The sequence below is a fragment of the Nyctereutes procyonoides genome, unplaced genomic scaffold (genome assembly GCF_905146905.1).
Source record: "Nyctereutes procyonoides isolate TBG_1078 unplaced genomic scaffold, NYPRO_anot_genome, whole genome shotgun sequence".
In the NCBI taxonomy this organism is placed as follows: domain Eukaryota; kingdom Metazoa; phylum Chordata; class Mammalia; order Carnivora; family Canidae; genus Nyctereutes; species Nyctereutes procyonoides.
The window spans coordinates 6,395,227-6,408,671 of record NW_026575136.1 but is presented as its reverse complement, the minus strand read 5'-3'; the positions used below and the strand labels follow the sequence as shown (position 1 = coordinate 6,408,671).

Genomic DNA, 13,445 nt, shown 5'->3' with positions numbered 1-13,445 from the left:
ATAACCATAATCAAGAGGACTTTTCTATTCTGGTATAGTTTTTGGTCCACACAAACGTATAAGAGCTAGCTACTCGTGTAAATATAAAAGGCAGTGTTACCACGATTATTTATAATTGTTTTGCCAGTTCCTGAATCTTCCCAGTAACAATAAGCAAAGAAGCAGTTAAGTAACAAAATGAAGTTTTGTCAGACAAGGAAGCAAGTAATGTTAGATAACATATATGTTAGTCCCGGGGCAGTTAGGCTTGTGTGTGTGTGTGTGTGTGTGTGTGTGTTTCTCTCTCTCTCTCCCTCCTCCTCCCCCTCTCTCTTTAGCTTTCCTTCTTCTTTCATCATCTTTTCTCCCTGCTAAACTCTCACACTGTTGTGAAAATACTGCCATTTGCTGCCTGAGGTGTCGTATATTAAGATGAGTGACAAGTGCACACAATAACTGGTGTTGGAACATTAGAGGTCAACACAGACATGCTTTTCCAGCTTATCTCTTAAGGTCAAGTAGAGTTTAAAAATATATCCTACATATAAGAACTGAATGAACTGCAAACAGAGCATGATGCTCTGGCGTGTCACTTAATATCCCTTTTCTGTATCGCGTTATGCCACAGAGCAAAGATAGGGTCATTCAGTGACATCTAGACTTGATGAAGCTTGTTATTTCTGTATATACATGTGGCACGTGTGAACAGGCATTCTAATAGAACCCAAACCATGTGGGCAAAGATTTTGACCTATCTTGCACGGAAGCTATGGCTTTGGCTGAAGGAGATCAACAGATTGGTATTGAAGGTAAGGATACTCCAGGAAGACCAGAGGAACAGGCTAGGATGGTATCTTTCTCTCTCCTCCACCAGACATCACAGATTATGGAAGAGACTGGATGCAACTGGAGTTGGATGTCTGTTTCAGAAGGTATCTGAGATGGGCGGTACCAGCAGGTAACCCTAGTTACTCAGGTAACCCCAGGTACATTGAGTGTGATGGGAACCATCTCCTCATTGGCCTGTGTAAACTGAAATGTAAGTAGAGCTAGCGCAAGGTGGACTCAGGGGAACTCTGCCCACTTTTGGATCAAGAGATCCTGGATGGAGAATCAATTCTCACAAAGGGCAGCAAGAGGGAGAGAGCAAAGCATGGCCCCACCAGCAGTTTGGTTGTCAGAATAGGAATAAAAGGAGAGAAAATCTTTCCAATCTTCTCTTTGGAGATTAATAGTAATTCAAGGAACATTTAATCTATAAATAATTCTGAAATGTATTCTGGTTCTGCTATAAGCCCCGTGAGATACAGGTAAGAGCAATGTGTGAAGTACTCCTTCTAATGAGATTTCATTTGTATTCACAGGTTAGTAAGACTTTGGGGAATATTACTTAAGCTTACAGGTTTTTTAAAGGAGATTTCGTTCTTGCAGGTTTCTCTGATAACTAGAAACTGATTTTTTTATGACAAATAGTCTCAATTTTAACATACTCTTTGATAATAAAATAACTTTTAAATATGAATCCATTTTCCATCACTAAACCACAGAAAGGGCAGCTGCATTGTGAGGCACTCAAAATCTTGTCAGAGGGTATGAAGGTCTCTTCTGAGGACTCACATGGAAATATTAAGAGGGGATAATGGGAGTTAACGGGCGAATAGAAAAAAAAATCTTTTCTTTTTGGCTTCTCATTATTTCTATGCTTTCAATACTGAGAAAGAATATTTTTTTAAATTAGAAAAAATGAAAGCTGTTTGAAAATATTCAGCTTATAACAATTTTTGGCAGAGTTTCAACTACGTGAGTTATTTTTCTTACTGAGCAAAATGAATACAAAGCTAGAAAAGTTAGGGAAGTTTAAATGGGAAAAATAAGTATAGTACAATGTTTCGATTGTTGCATTTTTTCTCTTAAATTCTTAAAATTTGCTGCCTAATAACTTTCTGAGAAAACACATAGTACATTTCTTCCTCCTTGCCATATATTTTAATTGAATGTTCTAATTTTGTATCTTGGAGCTATTTATTTCATTATAAATTCATATACTGAAAAAGTCTAAAAATTATCTACCTATTGCTACATACAAGTATGACCCTTCAAAATACAATAGATGTATTTTTTAATTTCAAGTTAGTAGTTGGCAGATTGAGATTTTTGAAGTAATTTGGTATAAATATCTTCATTTTAAAAATGAGACAAATGAGGGATGTCTGGGTGGCTCAGTGATTGGGCGTCTGCTTTTGGAGCAGGTCATGATCCCGGGGTCCTGGGATCAAGTCCTGCATCAGGTACCCACAGGGAGCCTGCTTCTCCCTCTGCCTATGTTTCTGCCTCTCTCTGTGTCTCTCTTGTGAATAAATGAAATCTTTTAAAAAATGAGACAAGGAGGGATGCCTGGGTGGCTCAGCGGTTAAGTGTCCGCCTTTGGCCCAGGGCATGATCCTGGAGACCCAGGATCGAGTCTCACACCAGGTTCCCTGCAGGGAGCCTGCTTCTCCCTCTGCTTGTGTCTCTGCCTCTCTTTCTGTGTCTTTCATGAATAAGTAAATAAAATCTTTAAAAAATGAGACAAATGAACTTGAGTACATAAAGTGAAGAGACAGTTGTCACCTAAGGTCACACTTAGTATCCCAATGAAGGAGACAGTTTATGCCTCCTAGTTTCGAACCCTAGATTCCTTTGATCCACATTTTTTTAATAATAAAATTTGTAACATAATTGTACTATATATATATTTGTATTATATGTATTTGTGCTTGTACCATATTGTACCATGTAAATAGGTGATAAAAATTATTAAGAGCTAATGATATAAAGAAAAGGACAGTTTGAAACTGATTATAAGGTACTATTTTTCATACTATCATTCAATTGGATGCACATGTAATTACAAACATATCACTATTTTAAAAAATCATATTGTAAAACAGATACCTTATCCATGTACACTGATTCTTATGTTTAGAATCTCTCCTCCAGTTGGTATTTGACTATGTAGGACGTTTTTTGAAAGAGAAGTAGCTACAACAAGGAAAGGCACTTTGATTCATGTATCTGTTTCATTTTTATTCAAATTTCAATCACCTGACTCCTACCATGTGACAACGCAAACAGGAGAAGGAACAACATGAAGGCTGCCCTTATGCTTACTCCCATGGCTTCTGGGGAGTAGAACATTTTAATGGTTAGGTAAGGAATAAGAAGTAATAAAATGCATTATTTTGTAATTTCAGAATTTTGCAATTTATAATGAGGAGAAGAATTTCAAAAACACTTTCTTTAACACAACGTTGGATTGCATAAAGATATTTTGGCTAGAACAGACCATCAGCAGCGACTAACCCCAGTAACGTGTTTCTAAGAGGCTCAAGAGAAATACTTCAGTGATAAGATGCTCCAGGGAAGTATATATCCCACTTCTCGGGGCTTTTGGGGTCTTTTTGCTAAGTTTAAATGGTAAAGAAAAAAAATAAATCAATCCTCAGATTCCAGCTGAAAATAAGAACCTTGTCTAGGTGACTGTAATACTGTGTGATGCGGTGGTAAAAACTTCTGAGCTTTTTATTATTCAAGACTAGCCTAGAGAACTGGTGGTAGGAAAACTGAGAATGTGACTTTTTTTTCATGGCAGGAGGGTGAAATACTTGAAATCAGTCAACTTGCAGAAACATACCAAAGTTAGAGTGTCTAAAATTTCCAGATCTGGCTGAGAACTCATTGGCAAAGATAAGGAAAATCAGTGGAAATGTAAGTACTAGTTCTTCCCAAGGTACACCTTGGTGCTTTTCATATTGTAATTTATCCTCTCCCTGACACAAACTTGCAAAGTGAGCAAAATTTTATTTCGTTTTAAAAACATTTACAGAACTGTTTCTCTGAATAGACATCATAAAAACAATCCAAGTATCATTCATTACCTGACTTGCTAAGCAGATTCCCTCACTACTCTCTCACCAAAAAATAAAATAAATAAATAAATAAATAAATAAATAAATAAATGAATAAATAAATAAATAAATAGATAAATAAAAAATAAAAAAAAATTTTCACTGCCTGAAAAATCTTGTTACTGGGTCTATTTCCAATTAAAAAAAAAAGAAGAAGAAGAAGAAAACAAAAAACTGCCAAAAAGCGAAAACAACACAAGCTCCATCTAGTGGTCACAGTGAGTAGGTGCTCTTTAAATTGGGATGAAGTGAAACAGTGTTGATTACCACTATCTAGTGGTGAAGTTGTATAAAAAAAGAACTTTACATTGCCATCCAGTGGGCAAAATGAGAAAATGCTAGGCGTGTTCACAGAATCCTAGAATTTAGGTTTAGAAGAGATTTTGGAAGTTGTTATCCAGTCATTCATTCTGGAATACTTCACACAGGATTTCCTAAAATACCACGAACTAGATGATTTTAAAATACCTTGAATTAAAAACTTCAAATTCTCTTTTGAATTGCTATATACTTAAGATCTGTTAGAAACACATATTTACCTAAAAAAGAGAAACACTTATTTACCTAAAATATTTTACTCTGATATATTCATATAAAATATATTCACCTACTATATATAGGTATTAGTTACATAGCATATATTTACAATATATATTTACTTAAATAAATTTAGTCTCATCTTGAAATTAATGAATATCCAAATAGTTAAGTTATACATGTGAATATAATATAGATATAAATGGATAGATAAAATAGATTAGTATCTCTATATAAATAGATGAAAAGGTAGATATGCAAATCTAGAAAACCGAATTGATTCCTTGGATGTTACTATTTAGAGTGAAACTGATTTTAACTAAAAATATGAATTTACTAAAAATATATATCAAGTCAGTAATAGTAGAGATTTTACAAGAATATAATGGCATGGACACTCCAGTATAAAAAAAAAAATCCAAGTATCTCATGAGACAATCTTGCTCAATCATTGGTTTATCCTGATATTTTCTTTTCTTTTTCCCCTTAAGGTCTGTCTTCCTATAGTTTTGTGACATAGTTCATTGGCTCACAGAACCAAAAGAACAGAGTCCCCAGTAATCACAACAGTGTCTGGCACATAATACTTTCTTAATAGATAAATGTTGAATGAGTGAATTAATCAAGAATTAAATATTACATGCTTATTGTGTAATAGAGAAACCACAAGAAGATTCAACAACTTATTTAAGTTCATACAAATCCTAAGTGGAACTAAAAATATGTATACGCTGGTCAGTTCCCAAACATTTATGAAGTGCCAACAACATCGATGACGTGCCAAGCACAGTGCTGAGGGTGGAGATATAAATTGAAAAATGGCAATTAGCACAGAGTCTCTGTTCTAAAGGAGAACACTGGCCTTTGACCATTGTTTACACACAGGGCACATTAATCTTGCTGTTTAGAGGAGAAGGTCTTACAACATGTCACAGTCAGGTAAAGAAATAGGTAAAGATATGGGAAGGTCGAAGCATAGATCACTCACCTCTAAACTAGCCTGTAAGGAACAGACCAATAAAATGGGAGGATTTGAAATTCGAAATCCACTGACTCCAGGGCTTAATTGCAGTTCTGAAAAATGAACATCATGTCATTTTTATAAAACATACCTTAAAAAGAATCCCTTATGGATTTTTTTTATGACAGTAAAGTAGTAGAGAGAAAAAGAGTAAGATTTAAGAACTTTCATTCCTAAGCTTTCTGAGATATTTAAGAGAAATTGCATGTACCTAAAATACTGGCATATTTCCCTTTCATCTACAATGTCTGTCTCCCCTGCCCCCCCTTTGTTAGCCCCCTACCAAACTCTAGAGCCCTCAGACACGTAAAAATGGCCTCTTAGAGATTTCTGGACCTCATTCTCTGTTCTCCCACTCCCAAAACAGCATTCCTTAGCCTGCTCCATGCTTCGCTTTTCTAGTATGAAACCACATCGATGAAAGAAAAACATCAAGATTTTAATGGCTTATAATTGTAATGTTATCCAAAGGCAGAAATAAGAATGAGATGACCTGTGAAGGTGACTTTTAGCACTAGGATTATTAGGGCAAGTGGCTTCTCATAGGGGGAAAGAAGAGGCTTTTTAAAAAATGATCTGGGTATGCCTGGGTGGTTCAGTGGGTTGTGTCTGTCCTCTGTTCAGGTCCTGATCCCAGGGTCCTGGGATCAAGTCTCACATTGGGCTCCTTGCTTAGCGGGAAGCCCTCCCTTTGCCTGCTGCTCCCGCTGATTGTGCTCTCTCTCTGATAAGTAAATAAAATCTTTAAAAAATAAAATTAAATAATGATCTGCCTAAGAATGACATATTTAAGAGATAAATTAATAGCAAATCTTATCCGGGACACCTAGGTAACTCAGCAGTTGAGCATCTGCCTTCATATGCAGGGCATGACCCTGGGGACCTGGGATAGAGTCCTGTGTCAGGCTCCCATGGGGAGCCTGCTTCTCCCTCTGCCTGTGTCTCTGCCTCTCTTTCAGTGTCTCTCATTAATAAATAAATAAAATCTTTTTAAAAGTATCAGATCTTACCCTACTTAGAATCAATTAGATTGAATAGTAGCAAGTCAAATCCAATAGAGAAGATCGCAGGTTGGAGATTGAATTAAAGCTAAACCCGACTAAAAGAGCATCAGAATATTCCCCATCTCTAGAGATGCATCTAACCCAGGTCTCAAAAAATAATGTCCTAGGGACTAAATCTGGCCCCCAACTTGCTTTTGTAAATAAAGTTTCATTGGAACATAGACACAATCACTCATCTGTCTATGATTGCTTTAGCACTCCAACGGCGGAATTGAATATTTGCCACAGAGAATATAGTCCCAAAAGGTTAAAATATCTCATCTCTGGTCCTTCACAGAGAAACTCTGCCCACTTCTGATCTAGTCCAATTCTTTCATTTACAGATAAGAAAACCCATCACAAAAAAAAAAAATTAAGTAACTGGCATAATAACGGAGCTAATTATTCCAGCCGCCAAGATAAAATACAGATTTCTTAATTTGACTGGAACAGCCCATCTTGATCATTTGCATCTTGGTTTTTGCAAATGTAAATTTATTTAAAATAGCAACTCAGGTTGGTAGCAGTCTGAAGGATCAAGCTGAACTGAAACTCTCAAAAAATGTATGAAGCTTTCTATATTCCATGTGATTGAAGAATAGAATCACTCAAGAAAAAGAAACAGGACAGTTTGGGAGTATTTTGCACAGGTTGCACTCTCATTTCTACCTGCTGGGGTTCAACTTCTATTGTTTTGTGTGTGGCAAAAGCCACAAAAGGAAAAACTGAAAAAAGAGAGATAAAAACGAACATTTATAAAATAGCACTGCTGTGTGCTACTAGTTTACAGCTTTGAACTTCTCACTCTCAAATCAAACCCTGACATAGATTTTATTATTCACATTAGATATGCAAGAAGGAAAACAAAACAGAAAACAAACAAACAAAAAAAACACAAGATGATATAATTTGTGCAGCATCACAAAACTATTAAACAGCAAAGTGGAATTGACACCGAAGTCTCTTTGGGTCTAACTACAAGCCAGAAATATCTTTCTGTCCTCACTGCCTGATGTTTTGGGTACTCAATATTGATGGGATCTGAGTCCTGTACATTACATTTCACTTCCACTTATCTCCCTACAAAGGGATAGACTCAAATTCATGCTAAAATCTACAAACACTTAGTCTTACACTCTGGAAATGTCATTTCTTATTTTAAGAATTCTCAGTGGCATTTTCAAAGTGCACTCTCCATGAGGCATGTATATTACATATCATACAGAGACAGATGAAAATTGAAATAAAGGAAGAATAAAATGACTTGGGAAGGGAAATTGAATACACTTACTGTTATCCATCTTAAATCGGCTGCTGAGTTCATGGCCAAACCACCCTACTAACCTAAAACATAAATAAAGACATTAGATATTTTGACCACAAAAGTAACTGCAATTAATATAGAGATCTGAGGCTTATATATCAAAACCATTTGTGATGTGCGTTATTAAATATCTAAGCATATATGTTATATAATAAGGCAATTCATATTTATAACCTTATCAAGAATGAAGATTAAAAAATCAATTTATTCATATTGTTTTTTGTGATGTTAAATCATATATATTCAAGAATCTTTTACCTTATTTAAAATAAAATGAACAAAAATATTGAGGTTTTTTTTTTTAGATTTAAAACAAAGGTATAAGCTCAAAAAGAAAAAGCAATTAATGCAATAATATACTTTTCACAATAGGCTCCCCTAATGAGAAAGTGTTAGAATAACCTATATAATTGTTGAAAATTTTGAATAATTTCCAAATGGAATTGATTATTTTCATACTTTAGTGAGATTAATACATAAATAGGAAGTCATAAATGTATGTATGCATGTGCATATTAGAGGAAAAGAATTATAAAATAAAGAAAAAAATTTGAGAAATAGGAATTCAATATTCCTGATAATATGTTATTCCTAAATAAATTTTTAGTTTCAATGCTGCCAAAATATAACATTCCAAGGCACTTCATTAGAACTGGGCAAAATAGTCTTTAGTTTACACAGAATATATGAGTGAAAATAATAAATTTTGAAATAGAAGGTTATAACGATGAGTATGCTGTATCTTACAGTTCAACATGTTATAAAATTAATGAAATGAATATGCGTAAGACTGATGAATGAAGCATCAGGGGGACAAATGGAACAGAAAATATAAAAACAAGGGTGCCTGGGTGACTCAATCAGTGACTCGCAGTTTCAGCTCAGGTCAAGATCTCAGGATCTCAGGATGATGAGATCAAGCCCCAGTTGGGCTTTAAGCTCAATGTGGAATTGGCTTGAGCTTCTCTGCCTTTCCTTCTCCCTCTGCCACTCTCCCTGCTTGTGGGCATGCTCTCCCTCTCTTAAATAAATATATAAACAAATAAATAAAAATTTTTAAAAAATAAAAATAGTCCTCAGATCATGTAACAATTTAATGTGATAATTGTCACATTTTGAAAACTCAAAGATAAAAGATACACATATATTTAAGGTTTTGGAAAGAAAAAAAATCCTTTGTTTTTAAGATTTTACTATTCATGAGAGACAGAGAGAGAGAGGCAGAGACAGAGCAGGCTCCATACAGGGAGCCCCATGTGGGACTCCATCCAGAGACTCCAGGATTGCACCCTGAGTTAAAAGCAGACACTCAATCGCTGAGCAACCCAGGTGTCCCAGAAAGAAAAAATTCTGACTATAAAAATGAAAGGAAATACAGAAGCAAATATCAATAGATCCATAAACATTTAAAATTCTGTATTAAAAAGACAGATAAAATGAAAAAGCAAACCAATGATGGGGTGAAGGCTGTTACTTGCCACCTATGAGTTTTCATCATGTTTTTTCACCAGAGAAAGGATAATGCCCCTGAAGCTTCCCAGCCATCAAGCATGGACATGGGCATCATTATAAAAGGATAAATGAAAATGTCCCACAAATTCAGGAGGAAGAAAATACATGGGATTCCAAGCAAAAATGGTGAGGACAGAATAAAGAAAAAAAAATAGATATGTTTCAAATTTGGCAAATGCAATCACTCAATGAAGAAATATCTATATACTATCCTCCCACCATGGGAAGGAAACATACTGCATGAATATTATGTGTAGCTAAGTCAAATAGTATAAAGATTACTAGTGTTGATAAAGCAAGAGATCAGCTAATATTAGTCATGAATTCTTTTTCTTTTTTGTTAAAACAAAATTTTAAATTCTAATAAGTTAACATACAGTGTAAAATTGGTTTCAAATTTAGTGATGATTCATCACTTATATATAACACCCAATGCTCATCATAACAAGTGCCTTCCTTGATATTCATCATCCATTTAATCCATCCCCCACCCACTTCCCCTTCTGCAGCCCTCAGTTTGTTCTCTTACTGTTAAGAGTCCCTTATGGTTTGCTTCCCTTTTCCTTCCTATATGTTCATCTATTTTGCTTCTTAAGTTCCACATGAGTGAAATTATATGGTATTTGTCTCTGACTGACTTATTTTGCTTAGCATAATGCACTCTAGTTCCATGTACGTTGTTGCAAATGGCAAGACATTCTTTTTGAAGGTTGAGTAGTATTCCATTATATGTAGATATCTATATCTGTGTGTGTGTGTGTGTGTGTGTGTATCTTTATCCAGTCATCAGTCAATAGACATGTGGGCTCTTCCCATAGTTTGGCTATTGTTGGCAATGCTGCTATAAACATCAGGGTGCATTTGCCTCTTTGATCCCATTAATTCTTCATGAAAATATACCTGAAGGTAAAGTTAAATCAACCAAGAGATGCCTGAGGACATTATGACAGAAAGATATATGGTGACTATTGAATATATTTCATTATAGGACCAGGATTAAACAAATGTAGGGATGAAGGTGACAGAACAAAATGAAAGAGAATGCTTTATGACAGTGTGAAAATGCATAACTGGCAAAATGGAGAGAAATGAAATAATTTCATTGAGTGTATTTAAACTTGATGAATCAAGTAACAAAATATAATCAGATCTAAGATTATGCACTAAACACCAAGAATGTCAAAATTGACTAAGTCACAGGGTGAAGGGAATTTGGTCAGAAGGGAAAGGACACCTGCTAAATCTTCCATTGCTCATGAAAGGAAACTAATAGAAGAAAATAAGAAAGATTAAAATTCTAAATTAAATTATGAAATATCAGAACTATTTACTGATAATGAACAAAAAAGCAAAACATATCTAGTGTTGAAAGACTAAAAAGATCTAGAAACAGAAAATATGACACTGAATGGCATTGAATTAAGACCAGAAGTAGCAAGGCAATAAAATTTAATGGGTTTAATTCAAATACTGAAAGACAAAGTGATCAGATTGTACAATAAATCAAAGAGAATCAGTTAAAATGAGTGTTTCAGAAAGAAACAGACAAAACAGTTATTAATTTCTAGACATCACAAAACAGGACAGCAATATTTATAAAGCAGATGTTACAGAAGTAGAAATATCCTGTGGTTTCAGAATAGTTTCAGTGACCTCATTGAGTCTATGATGGATCAAATAAACAAAATACTAATTAAGAGGTAAATCTAAGTGACAATTGTTTAATGCTTTGTTCCTAAATAAAGAGTATAGGTTCTTTAGAAGTGCTCATAAAATACTGACTAAAATTAACTACAAAATAATGTGATATTTCCAGTCAATATATTGTTGTGTCTTCTGATTACAATCCAATAAAATAAGCAACTAATAAGAAACTAAAAACAAAACAAAACAAGAGAACTCAATTACTTGGGAAGTTGAAATAAAATTTATTTCAAATTACTTTTCTGATCAAGTTGAAATAGTAGATTTTCTTTAAAAAATAATGAAACACTATAGTTCAATATCTTTGGGATATTGCTAGAATAGTGCACAGAGAAATATTTCTAGCTTTAGATATCAGATCAATAGAAACATTTTTTAAAGAAAAGGAAGTAAATCAATAATAAGAACAAAAAAGTCACAGAGAACAAGAAAATAAACTGAAATAAAGTTGTAATATACATTAATAAAGATAAAAGCTAGAATTAATGGTTAGAAAGCATAAAATAAGTTACAATGATATATAAATTAAAAAATCAATTTTGGTGAGAGTGAGAGATATCAATGAATTGAGAAAACACAAAACAAGTGTAGCTATAAAAAAATAAAACAAAAAAAAATAAAACAACTTGGGGAGGAATAATCACAAAATAGAAAAAAATAAGATCATCATAAGACAAATTACTAAAATTAGTTTGTTTTTTAAGATTGATTGATTGATTTGAGAGAGTAACACATAGAGGGAGAGACAGAGAAAAGAGAGCAAAGCAGGGGGAAGGGCAGAGGGAGAAGCAGGCTCCCCACTGAGGCTCCCTACTAGGACTCCAGGATCAAGACCTGAACCCAAGGCAGACACTTAAGGGACTGAGCCACCCAGGCACCTCTAAAATCAATTTTAAAACTTACATCAAAATGTATAATTTTCTAGGACAATTTATAATCCAAAGAAATTCCAGAAAAGAGAAAGAATCAAAACCTGTAGATTTTAATAGAAGAAATAAACATCTCAAATACCTAAAGCTCCTAAAAGAAGGTGATAGCATAGAGAAATTCTGCAACACTTTTCAGAGTAGATAACTCCAAGGCTATTTAAACTATTCAGGAACATAAAAAAAAAAAAAACAAAACTAACAACAACAACAAAAAGGAGTATGGGAAAACTTCACACTTTTTGGGGAACAAATATAACTAATATCAAACCAGATTAGAATTGCACACATCTGACTTAAGAATATTATTGACTTAAAAATATTTCAAAAATCATAAAGAGATTCAAATACCACATAAAAATATGTTATGAACAGTCTAGTTCATTTAAGAAATGCAAAAATGGCTTTATATTAGCAAATTTATTATATACAATTTATTCTATTAATAAAGCTAAAAAACAATCATAGGATGATCTCTATAGACCCTATAAAAACATTTTCAACATTCTGCAACTGTTGTTAATTAAAGAAAATCAAAATGAAGCAAAATAGTAATAAGAAGATACTTATTGCAATGGAATATATCTTTGTCATCCTAAGAGTCAAATTTGCACTTAATGGAAAACACTAAACATGACTGCAATTAATACTAAGACTTCACAGCTATACAAATTGAAAATGAGGAAGTATCACTACTTTAAAATTATAGATTTTATGCCGGTATGAACAAAAAGATTATTAAGCATGGTAGTCTGGCACAAAGTTAATATGAGAAATAAATATCTAAAATTTTAAACAAATGAATATAGCACCAAGAAATGTTCTAGACCTACGTAAAGTAAATTTTTAAAACACTCTTGAATCTGAACAAAAAGATTTGAATAATATTCAACAACAATAAAAAATCAATTCTCCTCAAGGTAATGTGCAAATTTAGTATGATCCCAGCAAAAAATACAAAGGATTTATTTTATTTTTTAAATGGGTACTAGACAGGCTGATTTTAATGCTAAATGGAAAAACACATCATACTAAGAAATAAGAGCAATGAAGTTTAATATTTCTATAAAATATTACTATATTACAAAACCTCAGAATGAAAACAACGTGGTACGGTGTTAACAAATTAATTTGCTACATTTAAAAAGCTAAAGAGAAAGTCATAGGATTATCCTCATAGATTAATGGATCATAAGAGAAGGTTCTATCAAACAACAATCTATTTTTAAAAATCATTTGCAACCCATGTCACAGGAGGTTACTTAATCCTCTTAGTATAAAAATATCTAGAGATCAATAATATAAAAATAACCCAAGAAAAAATTACCAGAAGATGTGAATTGATCACATAGACAAGGAAAAATGCCTCTTAAATGTTAAAAAGAATTCCTCTCCACTTACTAAAAATAAGAAAAATAAAAAACTAAAACTATTTTGAGATACCACTGTTCA

At 33.5% G+C, this 13,445-nt stretch overlaps 1 protein-coding gene across 2 annotated transcripts in view; it reads right to left on the bottom strand.

The window, feature by feature from the left end:
• Window positions 1-13,445, bottom strand: part of LOC129495399 (kynureninase) — a 113,841-nt gene that overhangs the window by 5,487 nt on the left and 94,909 nt on the right. For both annotated transcript variants that reach the window (XM_055302859.1, XM_055302858.1), the window contains 2 exons: window positions 7,819-7,871; window positions 5,452-5,537 (listed from right to left, as the gene is read on the bottom strand). In XM_055302859.1, the coding sequence (XP_055158834.1) occupies window positions 5,452-5,537; window positions 7,819-7,871 (139 nt within the window). The remainder of the gene's footprint in view (window positions 1-5,451; window positions 5,538-7,818; window positions 7,872-13,445) is intronic.